The sequence below is a fragment of the Onychostoma macrolepis genome, chromosome 06 (genome assembly GCF_012432095.1).
Source record: "Onychostoma macrolepis isolate SWU-2019 chromosome 06, ASM1243209v1, whole genome shotgun sequence".
Taxonomy (NCBI): Eukaryota; Metazoa; Chordata; class Actinopteri; order Cypriniformes; family Cyprinidae; genus Onychostoma; species Onychostoma macrolepis.
Genome location: NC_081160.1, coordinates 14,614,597 through 14,627,756, shown reverse-complemented (window position 1 = coordinate 14,627,756; position 13,160 = coordinate 14,614,597). Strand labels below are relative to the sequence as shown.

At 34.6% G+C, this 13,160-nt stretch overlaps 1 protein-coding gene across 2 annotated transcripts in view; it reads left to right on the top strand.

The window, feature by feature from the left end:
* usp43a (ubiquitin specific peptidase 43a) overlaps positions 1–13,160 on the top strand; it is a 106,961-nt gene that overhangs the window by 11,725 nt on the left and 82,076 nt on the right. For both annotated transcript variants that reach the window (XM_058779614.1, XM_058779613.1), the window contains exon 2: positions 1,203–1,352. In XM_058779614.1, the coding sequence (XP_058635597.1) occupies positions 1,203–1,352 (150 nt within the window). The remainder of the gene's footprint in view (positions 1–1,202; positions 1,353–13,160) is intronic.

Below are 13,160 nucleotides of genomic sequence, written 5' to 3'. Positions count from 1 at the left end.
ATGGGGGCACAATATTACTAATTCATCATTAACTTTAACATTAATTCATGACTTGTTAATGTATCATAATGTCATGACTTTACTTGGGGGGGCACAATATCATTAACTCATTAATTACTTATAACTTAACATGAATTCATGAGTTGTCAATGTATCATGTCATGACTTGTCTTGGAGGGGCACATCTTTAAAAAGTTATAAATTACACATGTTTTATACATATTCAGCTCATCTAAATCAGATATTTGGTGTTTTTTGGTGGTTTGTAAAAAAGTGGAAGAGCAGAGGTCACATGGCTGCATTTGGATGGAGAAGGAACTGAACGGTAGGAGGAAGGTTAACATTTTGAAGGGGCAATAGTGGCCCAAAAGAAGAGCAAGAACACAAGACAAACGTCTGATTTCAGTGCATTATTATGATATAAAGACAGTAAACCAATCCATAACATAACCATCATCTCTATGCTAACACTGATTTTAATTTGGAAAATTGCATCTGCTTAATGAATACATTATTGTAGGAGGGCAGTAGTGGAATCACTCAAAACAGGATGAGATGAAGTTGTTTTTAATTATGAATGCATCATTGTGCGTTGGATGAGTTAGGTTAAATGTAAATATTGCAAGAAATCCACTGTCATTCACTGATGTTTGTGACATAGCTGCAGGTGGAAAATTTATAAACAATTTTGCAGTGTGCCATTTTCATGAATCTTTCTTCTAGAGCATGTTTGATTTAGTTTACCCCAAAGTGTTAATTAATACATTAACTAACATGTAATTAAGGTGGTGTTATTCATGCGGTAATTCATATGACTCATGTCGTAGTTAAGTTAGTTCTTGATTAATACATGTCTTAACTCTTCATTAGTTCATAGTCAAGTAATTATTAATTAAGGTATTAGTACATGATAATTCAGGTACTGTTATTGTAAATTGTTACCACCAGGTGTAAACATTACTGCTTCTTGGCTGACCATTTATAATTGGATCACTGAAAACTCTAGTCCTTGAATCTAATTGACTGAGTAGTGTTCTAAGAGAGCATAACGGCCGTATATCAGAACAGCTGTGAATCGGCCACAGTATCTGGGGTTGTGAGGAGGAAAACAAGATTTGTATGATTGAAGTTATAATGAAATTAGTTTTAAAACTGTATCCATATCAACATTTATCTGACACAATCTCCCGCTCCTTCCCTAGAGTGTTGTGTCCAAGTACGGCTCTCAGTTCAAGGGGAATGCTCAACATGACGCTTTGGAGTTCCTGCTGTGGCTTCTGGACCGTGTACATGAGGATGCCAACCTCTCCACCAACAACAACCACAACAGCAAAACCAAATCATCCATCAAGGTAACACACCCTCGGTCCTTCTAAATGCTCTTCGTTTTTTTCCCAAAATCAACTAATCAAATAATTGATTGAACAATGCAGTGACCGAAAACTCCTACAACCATACACAGTGGGCTTTACTGTTCACACTGACATAAAATATAGTATGTGAATAACAGTATGTCAAAAGAGTAGTATGTCCGCATTCATAGTAAGTTCTGGATGATTACTAATTCCACCGAGATTCTGGAGTGCACATTCAAAGGTCACTTTATTACTATTCCATGTAGCTATGGGGGAGGAGTTGTGAATGGCAGTAAAGCAACACAGCTGTCACTGGTAGGTCACACGACCGTGACATGGACGATGTACCCTATTGAAAAAAACAGCATACACTAACATTCAGGGTAGTACACTAATTCATTCTTCCCATATTCCTCCTACATATAAAATACTTTTTAAACATTCACAGAGTAAGTATCAAATGAAATATAAGTGTCAACTCGACAGTATGTGATTGTAGACACAGCAATAAGAAAATATCTACATATGCTAGTCGAATGCAACTAGTCTGTTGTCATGACTCATCCTTACTTAGGAGTGTTTTTCTCAGCACACAGTATCAAATATTATATTAAAATACCTTTTTGTTCATGTTAGAGATGTAGTATTCAGTTTTTGCACTACTAGTGTGGCCTAACAGAACTACAAAAATAAAGAATGTTTTCAAATGCCCCTTTTGCGCATCACGCTTCCCTCAGTTCAAACATCTCAACTAAAGCTCTTACAGGTCTATAAAAGTGAAGGCATGTCTCAGCAGGTAAAAATACTGGGCTACTTCCAATAAAAGGTCCAACATATTAGTAATACTTTCAACTAGAAGTTTACTGTAGCTTACCTGTCAAGAATAAACTCTGCAAGTGCATTGTATCAATTAAAACCCATTCGGAATGAATGCAATGATTGGATGAACATTTTCTATGGGCCTGAGAGTTCCACAAAAGTTGTCTACGGCCCAAAACTGCAGATTACTAATAAAAAAACAAACAAACAAAAAAACATTTCACTGCTAAATAACATTGAAAATATAATAACCTGAAACAGTTATTTCTACTTGATTGTTTATTTCTCTTAAACAGCTATTTTTTCTTGATTTGTAATATCAATTTTTTTAAAAGTATTTTTAATAAAATTTAAGTTTTTTTTGTATAAATGTAGGCTATTTATGTTAATTCATTAATATTAAATATTATATATATTTATTTTTATTTTATTTATTTATTTATTTTTGTTAACCTAAAATGCCTATTCATGCACTTATTTGTGAATTTATAGGATGCATTTACAGGCATTTTAAAACTGATTTGGTTCCCCATTCATGTTACCGCACACAATGTGTTGCATATGATGCACCCCACATACATGTAGTGTCGTATCAATGTATCTAGTCATGCTGTTAAATACCAGTCGTCTCTTGTGTGTCTCTACATGCTGTTTCTACTGAGTTAAAAGGCCTCAAACGCCATTAAGCTAATGAGAAGGAAGTTGCAGCCTAAGACACGACTCCCCTCTGTGTATGATACATTGGCTGACTAGTTTTCCTGTTTCATTTGTTAACTTTTGTGCTAGAGAGAGGGTGTAGGAGGAAAAAGTGAGTGGGTGGATTGGTGTGGGGGTGTTGTGAATGTGTTGTAACATTCTGTATGTTTCACTGAGACCTTATTGTAAGTGTTTATTCTCTTTAGAAATCAATGAGGAATTTGAGAGTGTGGAATCTGCTTAATAAAAATCCACTGGAGTGTTTAAAAGAAGGTGCAGGTTTGATAATCACATAATCACCTTCTCAGAGTTTGGAGACTGTTAGAACGCAGTGGATTGTACGGGGTGTCAGACAGCAGCAGGTCAGCTGAAGTCTGTGTTTTGGCAGTGAACACACTTCAGCCTTTGTCTGCTGTAGTGGCAGCGAATGAAGATGCCAAGCCTGCATGGTAATGTGGCAGCTCCATCAAGAGCCATTTTTAGACTTATCACAGAATGGGTCCGTATCTCTGGCCCCTCACATCACACTCTGATCTCATCCAAACTGAGGCACGGTTATTAACAGCTGAATGACAGCTAGACACTTTCAGACCCCGTTACTGCTTAGAATTTGACATTTGAATCTTTAAACCGTGTATGGGATTGTTGATTATAATGGGAATTTGTATAGTTTCGGTGTGCTGTTTGCTCATGGCTGTATTGCAAGTGAGTGGTGCAACATGAAGCGAATTTAGTACAAGTTTGTTATTACTGATAGGCCTGTCGGCTAATTTACATGCGTCTGATTAATGATTGTTTATGCACACAATGAGCATGCCTGTGGTTGGTTACAGTGGTGCAAAAAAATTTTAAACTAGTGCAAACTTTTCATCTGAGCAGAAGCAGACATTAAAATAATGCTATAAGTAACATTTTCCATTTGAACATATTTCATGCTTTATTGTGCATCAGTCAGTTCCAGTCTGTGTTAAACTGGTGCTTAACCATAAATAGACTCTGGGTTGACCATTTAATTGTTTGATAGATAATTTTTTTTTTTTTTTAAACAAACTACAACAAAAGCTATTAAAATAAGTTTCATTAATAACAAAAAAGGTGTTATAAAATCTGAATATTAAATAAATAAATCTATAAATACAAAATTCTATTAGTTCTATTTTGTTTTAGGACACGTTGGAATTGGAATTACTTCAAAATATAAAACAAACAAAAAAATATAGAGTGAAATTTTTGTTATATTTTTTATATCAATTTTTCATGTTTTCAATTCTCTGCCCTAATGTTTCTAAAGCTTGCAATATTGCAATGGGCCAAAAACTGAGGCTGCTGAATCCTACACGTAGTGGGGGAATAACAATAAAATATTGTTGAGATTATTTTAAACAGAAGAGGGTACAGATGTACCTCTGTATGTTATATGAAGCCTTTGAAATTGGTCAGAAATATGAAGACAAATTGCATTAATGAAAAGAGTAAACCCATTGAGTATTTCAAGATCAAGCTCTTTATTATCGTTGTATTAGAGTGAATCAAGAGCTGCTCTCAGCAGGCGCAAATTTATTCAGTAAGGAATAAAATATGTCCTGTGTTTCACGACACTGCCTAATTATTCACCTTGTCTAATAAGCTGTATAACTGTCAATGGTCGACAGATTGTGGGAAGGCCCTGATGACCTTTTTAAAAAACATGTCTCAGTCCACAAGTTACTTTTCATAGATCTGTAACAGGTAAGAACAGTCCAGTCTGTTGACACAGTAGGTCCAATGACTTATTTGCCAATGTTGTAGTCGAGATCAGCTCATTGGAGTCATAGTATGTTGGGTCCGAGTCAAGACCGAGACCGGAGGATCCTTGTCCAAAAAAGTACAATATAGTATATTTTTATTTTATTACAGAAATAGTATACTTCAAAAGAATATTGAATACTGAATGTTTTCTGACATTTAACTGCATGCTATTTATATTAAACATTAAACATAAACTTATATGTCATGTAGTTAAATATATTTGTAATTGTCGCAATTTAGTAAAGTTGCAATTTAGTACATTTAAAAAAAAATGTTCACCTCAAATGTAATGTTAAAAAACAAACTACAGTTATAATTATAATAATGTACTTTACATGTGCATATGTATGTAAATTAAAACTTCAAATTTTATATTGTTACATATGTGACCCTGGACCACAAAACCAGTCATAAGGGTAAATTTTTTGAAAATTATTATAAATTATAAATCATCTGAATAAATAAGCTTTCCATTAATGTATGGTTTGTTAGGATTGGACAATATTTGGCTGAGATACAACTATTTCAAAATCTGGAATCTGAGGGAGCAAAAAAAAATATATATATTGAGAAAATTGCCTTTAAAGTCGTCCAAATTAAGTCCTTAGCAATGCATATTACTAATCAAAAATTAAGTTTTTATATATTTACAGTAGGAAATTTACAAAATATCTTCATGGAACATGATCTTTACTTAATATCCTAATGATTTTTGGCATAAAATAAAAATGTATAATTTTGATGTATCTTTGGCAATGTATTGCTACAAATATACCCGTGCGACTTAAGATTGGTTTTGTGGCTCCGGGTCACATATTACAATTTTTAAAAGCCTTGTGTGCCATTTTAAAAGTGTGCCAAGAAACAAAGTCATGAAAGTATAAACTTGGCCTTTATTTTAATTAATATTATTATTATCTTGAGGTACAGATTTTCTTTTAAAAATACACTTTTCAAATTCGAAGTATACTACAAGTGTACATTTAATACAATTTAATTCACTCCTTTTTCACAAAAAGAAAAGGTTAAATCTGAATAAAGACCAAGACAAGTGAGTCCATTACAAGGCCAAGACCATGAAAATATGGTCTTGGACTCATACTTGAGTCCAGTCTGGTGTACTACAACACTGATATTTACAATTTAAACGTGTCAAGTATTTTAAACTTAGTTAAAATGTTTTTTAGAGAGAGAGCAAGAGAAAGAGAGTAAAGAGAGAGGGGAAGGATAAGTGTTTTTTCTTGGGCTGTTTTTCAAAGAATGTCAGAATGATTTGCCATGAAAGTATTCACTTCAGTGGTTAACTTCAAAGGATTCAGAGTTTCAGAGATTACAACTCAGTCTGTCTTGGCTGTAGCCTACACTGGGCCTACATGAATGTATTTCAGTTTGCATGATAAATGTATATAGGTGTATAGTCACCGTACTAATCAGAATCATGTTAGTACTTCCACTTTACAGTAATTTTTAACCAACAAAATGGAACCTTCGCTGAAGAAAATATTTCTCATATACAGTATATGCCTCCACTGCCTCAAAGCCCAGCCATCCATCTGTAATTTGCCTTTTTCCATTAAGTGACTTTCAATGTATGGAAAAATAAAAGGGGTCAAATTGGCTCTTATAGACTTTCTGGGGGTGAAAGTCCCCAGAAAGTCTATAAGAGCCAATTTGACCCCTTTTATTTTTCCATACATTGAAAGTCACTTTCTGGGGGTGAATAATTTCTGAAGTGGTGAGTTCTGCACTTGACGAACAAAGCTGCACTTCAGTTTTTTTAACTGTTGTCACAAATATCCAACATGTACACTTATACACTGAATCCAGATGCGTTCATTAGTCTCTGTGAGATCTCTTTGCATTGATGGAAGTGGTGCTTATGAATCCAAGAACATTCTGTTCACGCAGATTGACTTACTGGTTTTTCATTCAATAACAATTGTGTGGGTTATTTTGTTATTCTACCCACAGGGAAACTTCTCACCAAAAATATCTTAATTCGCAACACGTAAATAAATGTGTTCTTAACCTCAAATGTTAATGAATTTAGAGTATTCTCCAAATTCATTAATACATAAGCTTAATGAATGAGACCAATTATTGTTTTTACACACAAATGCTGTTATGACTGTACTGTTTCACCCAAAGAGGGGCTATTTACAGATTGTTTTATGCATATTTCTGTCTAAGATTCCGATCTTACTGGCTGGCTTATGCGAGTCAGGGTACAAGGGCCTGCAACAGTGATGTGGAGTGTCACAAAATAAGAGAGGAGAATCTCAACAAATACAATATTAGTTACATAGTAGTGCATCAACTCTAAATGAAACAAACCCGTTTAGTTTGGTTTGTTATTTAATCCAATTTACAGTTTCTAACATATTCTATTTAGGTTCTATAGCAGATATGTATTGTATAACTCTATTCAAGAATATTTCTTATATAACTATATTTTGACAGTGTCTATTTATACTTGCTGCAAACAGTATGCTGTATGTGAAGTGCATCCTGCTTGAAGAGCGGGTGTTTGACAGAAACATGTTATCTTGTGTAGAAGGTCTAAACATTGACACCCATGCACTGTAATTTTAATTGTTAATTGTTGAGATTATTTTAAACAGAAGAGGGTACAGATGTACCTCTGTATGTTATATGAAGCCTTTGAAATTGGTCAGAAATATGAAGACAAATCGCATTAATGTAAAGAGTAAACCCATTGAGAATTTCAAGATCAAGCTCTTTATTGTCGTTGTATTAGAGTGAATCAAGAGCCGCTCTCAGCAGGCGCAAATTTATTCAGTAAGGAATAAAATATGTCCTGTGTTCCACGACACTGCCTAATTATTCACCTTGTCTAATAAGCTGTATAACTGTCAATGGTCGACAGATTGTGGGAAGGCCCTGATGACCTTTTTAAAAAACATGTCTCAGTCCACAAGTTACTTTTCATAGATCTGTAACAGGTAAGAACAGTCCAGTCTGTTGACACAGTAGGCCAATGACTTATTTGCCAATGTTGTAGTCGAGATCAGCTCATTGGAGTCATAGTATGTTGGGTCCGAGTCAAGACCGAGACCGGAGGATCCTTGTCCAAAAAAGTACAATATAGTATATTTTTATTTCATTACAGAAATAGTATACTTCAAAAGAATATTGAATACTGAATGTTTTCTGACACTTAACTGCATGTTTTTTATATTAAACATTAAACATAAACTTATATGTCATATAGTTAAATATTTGTAATTGTCGCAATTTAGTAAATTAAAAAAAATGTTCACCTCAAATGTAATGTTAAAAAACAAACTACAGTTATAATCATAATAATGTACTTTACATGTGCATTTATATGTACATTAAAACTTTAAAATTTTATATTTTTACATATGTGACCCTGGACCACAAAACCAGTCATAAGGGTCAATTTTTCTTATATAACTATATTTTGACAGTGTCTGTTTATACTTGGTGCAAACAGTATACTGTATGTGAAGTGCATCCTGCTTGAGGAGCGGGTGTTTGGCAGAAACGTGTTATCTTGTGTAAAAGGTCTAAACATTGACACCCATGCACTGTAATTTTAATTTAATGTACATTAAAACTTATTGGTAATTTTATTTTGAATTTGATTTAGTTAATTATTAGTTTTGTTATTATTGGTGTGCTTCCAGATAGAGGCACATCACTATATGATTCAACTTTTGCCAAACTGTGTCCTGGGCTATTATTATTATATTATGGTATCATTGGCTTCAGATTAGGCTGTCCCCAAATACCATATAAATATTTTTAAAAAATCTATAGTTGGTCTCTTTCCACATTGATCAGATGGCTTCTCCCAATGGTGGCATGTCTAATCTGCAAGACTCTGAATGTAAAGCCAAGACTGTTCGCTTGAAGTGAAGAGACTCTGGCGAGACTGCTGTCCTAATCTGATCCCAGCTGTCTGGACTTTCCTTCAGATTCGGAGTGGCTCTGAAGTCTTAGAGTAAAGAATATACAAATAATATGATTCTGAGTTAAAAACAGTAAAGGTAGAGACCCACCCTTTGCATGAGCTTTATGTTTATTTTATTTTATGTTTGTATTTATGTATGTATGTATGGATGGATTGATTGATTGATTGATTGATTGATTGATTGATTGATTGATTGATTGATTGATTGATTGATTGATTGATTGATTGATTGATTGAAGATGGAGTGTCCTAATGGCCTCTCATGCATCATCTCTGTGATTCTGTTATGCCAAATCTCTTTCATGCAGTGACAAAATAACTGGAAATCATTCAGCTTTAAAGACAGTTTTGACAACATGAATGATAAAAGGAATAGTTAACACTTATGCTGTTCCTAACCCATATGATTTCTTTTGTGGAACACAACGGGTGAATTTCTGAAGAATATTATTGCCACTATTTTTCATATTATAAAGGAATGATTCAGTACTGCATGCTACAACCATCTCTGAGAATTTATAGAACTATATTTTTCCCCTTTAAGGTACTGCTGCTACACTACATTCAGTATTACATTTCTAGACAGTTGTACTTCAAATCATCTATTCTAAGCAATATTTCCATTATTATAGTTTCATTTTTTTGTAACAACAACAACAACAACAACAGGTGTTTTGTACAATAAAGCTTATATCTATTATTTAGTATCTATTACTTCTTTATCAGTCAAATATAGTCTATAATATATCATTAGTCTATAACATCTCTCAGTTTCAACATCTCACAGAGTAGGAATTACAGAACCTCAGACACTTTGAACTTCTGAGATGGACAACACACACACACACACACACACACACACACAGTGTATTAATATACAGACATCTGTTCCCACATCCCACTGAGAGAAAATGTGGGAAAATGCCTCTCTCACATATGCATCAGTTCCTTTTCATCCCCTTCCTTCCCCTCACCCATCCTTCCCTTCACTCAACTCACTCAGAATGGTCAATAGTAGAATATAATGTTCTACATGAATGCAAGTGTTATTTACAGTCATGTTTGGTATTATTTGAATTGTCTCAGGGCGTCTGGTACAATGGTCTCATTCTTACAATAAGTAAACTAAAAGGTAATACAGATCCTAAGAGTTTAGAGATATTTTGCACACTGTAGAGGGTGGGTCAGTACCCAGTGCTTTTCATGCAAAAGTACCTTTTGTCCCAAAAGGTGTTAACTCGATCAATACAAATTCCAATTGTTAGCTCCTGTCTCCATCTCGGGGGATGTTGGTCTTGGTATGAAGTACTTAAGGAAATGTTGCAAAAGGATCGGGGCCTTCTATAGCCGGAATGAGCCCATAGGATGAAGTGTGTTCTCACACTTCATACTATGTATTTTTCTCAAGTCAGGTATGCTTACTCTTAGATTGTTCTTTGAGATTTTGATGTTTTGTATTGATTTGATATCTTTGAATTGGCTGTATAATTGGCACAATACATATTTACCTGACTGATAATACATTGTTACATTTGATTTTATTCTGACTTACTCTGAAATTATTTTCTCAAGTAGATTAAGTGAAGGCGTATGTTACCGCAAACATGCGTCCAGGGTTAGTACAGACTAGATCTCAGGTTAGATGGAGCATGGGGCACATCAGCTGAGTTTCTAGATTTCTGACTAACTGCTTGACTTTGGTTAAGTTGTTATGCAGTTGCATTAACTATGGGGGGGCTAGATAAAATACTATTGAGATACTAGCATGGTTCGGGCATATTTCATAGTACTAGCCATAACCTCTGGTTATTGTCTCAGCTTTAGTCAAGTTGTTATATAGTTAGACTAACTATAGGGGGCTAGATAGAAACACTACTGAAGTATCATAGTGCTAGCCATAACCTCTGATTATTGTTTGAGCTTTAACTAAGTTGTAACATAGGTGACTGTAGGGGGCTAAACAGAACCACTATTTAAAAATGACAAGCATGAAGCGGTCTATTAAATAGTTAGTCATAACCTCTGACTAATGATCAGACTGGAGGGTTTGTGACCGTGGGGTACATGTACATCGGCCGGCGTGATACACCCTGAGCGACATAGATTCCTAATGAACGCGTAATAAAGTAAAGAGTTAACTAGAATAATCAAATGTCAGAAGAATAATAATTAGAAACAGATGAACCAATTTGCATTTCAACCTAAATTCGAGGTCATAATAAAATGGAGTCAGATTAGAATTTAACCTAAATGTAATAAATTTGCGCTCTGAAAAGACCGAACACGCAAGAAACCTTCATCCACCATTGGATACCTTCTTTGGGCCAAGTGCATTGGACCTTACACACAGTATCATGTTAAAAGTAGTTGAACATTTTAAAAATGTGTCTTGGGGCTTCGTCTAGCAGTTTTGGAATGCAAGAATGTGTTCTGTGTGAACACCCTCAACTTCTTCATTTCAACATTTTTGTGGGTGAATCAACATCATGGGTCAAGGTTAAATCACTATTAAATTTTGCAGATGGAATCAACATTGATACCACATTTTTTCATTGTCTTTCATATAGATCTTGGTAAATGTTAGGGTTATTTTGTTAACGTTTTACAACATTTAGCATTAAAATTGTTTTAACAATAAAGGTTGGTCATGTGCCAGCTGGGTTTGATCAAGGTCTAGTGGAACCTTATTTTTCTGGCCTCCTTGGTCGACCAATCCTTCACACAACCCACTAACTAGTCGATATAGTTTAGCAAATCCCTAACGCATTCAGTGACTTAAAAGCCTACTTGCATAGCTACCAACAATGCAACAACCAGGTGACCTCCATTGATAAAATCACTGGCAGTTGAGCTTTAGTGTGTGTTGGTCTTGTCCCAAAAGAGTTGCCAACTATTTCTGTTCTGCTATGAATTCAGACATTGTCCCAAGAACATCTGTTGTAAAACAATTGTGGAGTGATGGCTACCTAGTTATTTCAATAGGGGCCCTCTAGGTCAAACACACAATGAAGAGAGCTCTTTAGAAGCAGTGAACTCTGTCACACTGGATCACTTTTGGACAAGCCTCTATAAACACAGCTCTGAGACTGAGGCATTATGAATATTTAACAAGTTCAACCTAAGAGAGACAGAGAGAGTGAGTGAGTGAAAGAGAGAGCAAGAGGTAGAAGTCATAGAGAGAGTGAGGCATATGCCACAAAAGAGAGGAACATTAGCCTGGGAATTGATCGGCTGAGAGGGCAGAATGCACATCCGGCTCACCATCACCCGCTCCTGAAACCTCAGGGGTGCTTTAAAACTGCACCATACACTGCATAATGGCATCCTACCCTTTTTATGAACCCTTTAGAGCTGAATAGGTGTATTTTAAGCACTTTTAAACATAATAGACTTTTAATGTGAGATGTTTTGCTTTTTTTCCCTACATTTCCCCATCATATTATGTTGCTTTTACTAGATATAGATACATTCTTTTGTGACAAAGACTTTTTTTTTTTTTTTTAAATGTGCATTTATCTAAAATGCAGATTAAAAGTGGCTAAACTTGAGATAACATTCTATTTTAGTGTGTTATACTTTTTGCATAGTGCAAAAACTATGGGAAAAAAAATCCATAATATATTTATAAAAACGCATAATGAATAAAACTGTATAAATTTGTAATAAAGTGTGTGTCTGTGATCTGAACTGTTCATAATAATGTCTGTCTCCTGTGATTATGCGCCATTGGTGTCCATTTAAACCCTCAGCCAGCAGGTACCCACCTGACGCACATACATGTTCCCTAGATACTATTAAAGGGCCTGTAATGGATTTCACTGTTGCTTGAAATATTAAACACTTTTTTTAGGAAAATTTGATTAAACCAATGAATATTTCAGATAAACTCTCTAAATAGTGCAGAGAACAACTAAAATATTCAGAGGCATCTAAACTTTTGTCTATTCTTTGACGTGAGGCGCCAGCAGTAGAGTATGTGTTGCTGATGGAGGTGTGTGTGGTTGGTGGAGGTGTGGGCTGATTTTATGTGTGTGTGTGTGTGCGCGCGCATGTTTAAGGCTCTTTGGTGTGGATCTGTATCCTAATGCCGTTTTTGAATAGTTCTCAAGTAAAGACTTTCAGTCAGATATGGCTCTTTGGGCTCAGTTTGATTCTGTGTAAGAACCCTTCAAATGTTAAGAACTGTTCAAATGTTTAATGTTTTCAAATGTTCCAAAAGTTTTTTATGCTCACCAAGGTTGCATTAATTTAATAAAGAATATAGTAGGATATAAAATATTTGTTTTCCATTTTAAAATGTTTTTAAATTTTAAAGTGTCACATTCTTCAAAAATCATTCTGTTATGCTGATTTGGTGCTTAAGAAACATTTCATATTATTATCAAAGTTAAAAGCAGTATTGCTGCTGATTCGTTAATAAATAGAAAGTTCTGCATTCATAAATAGAACAACATTTATTTGAAATTATTTAATTTATCGCAATTATTTTTCTAACAATGTAACTTTACTGTAACGTAACTTTTTTTAATGCATCATAGCTGAAA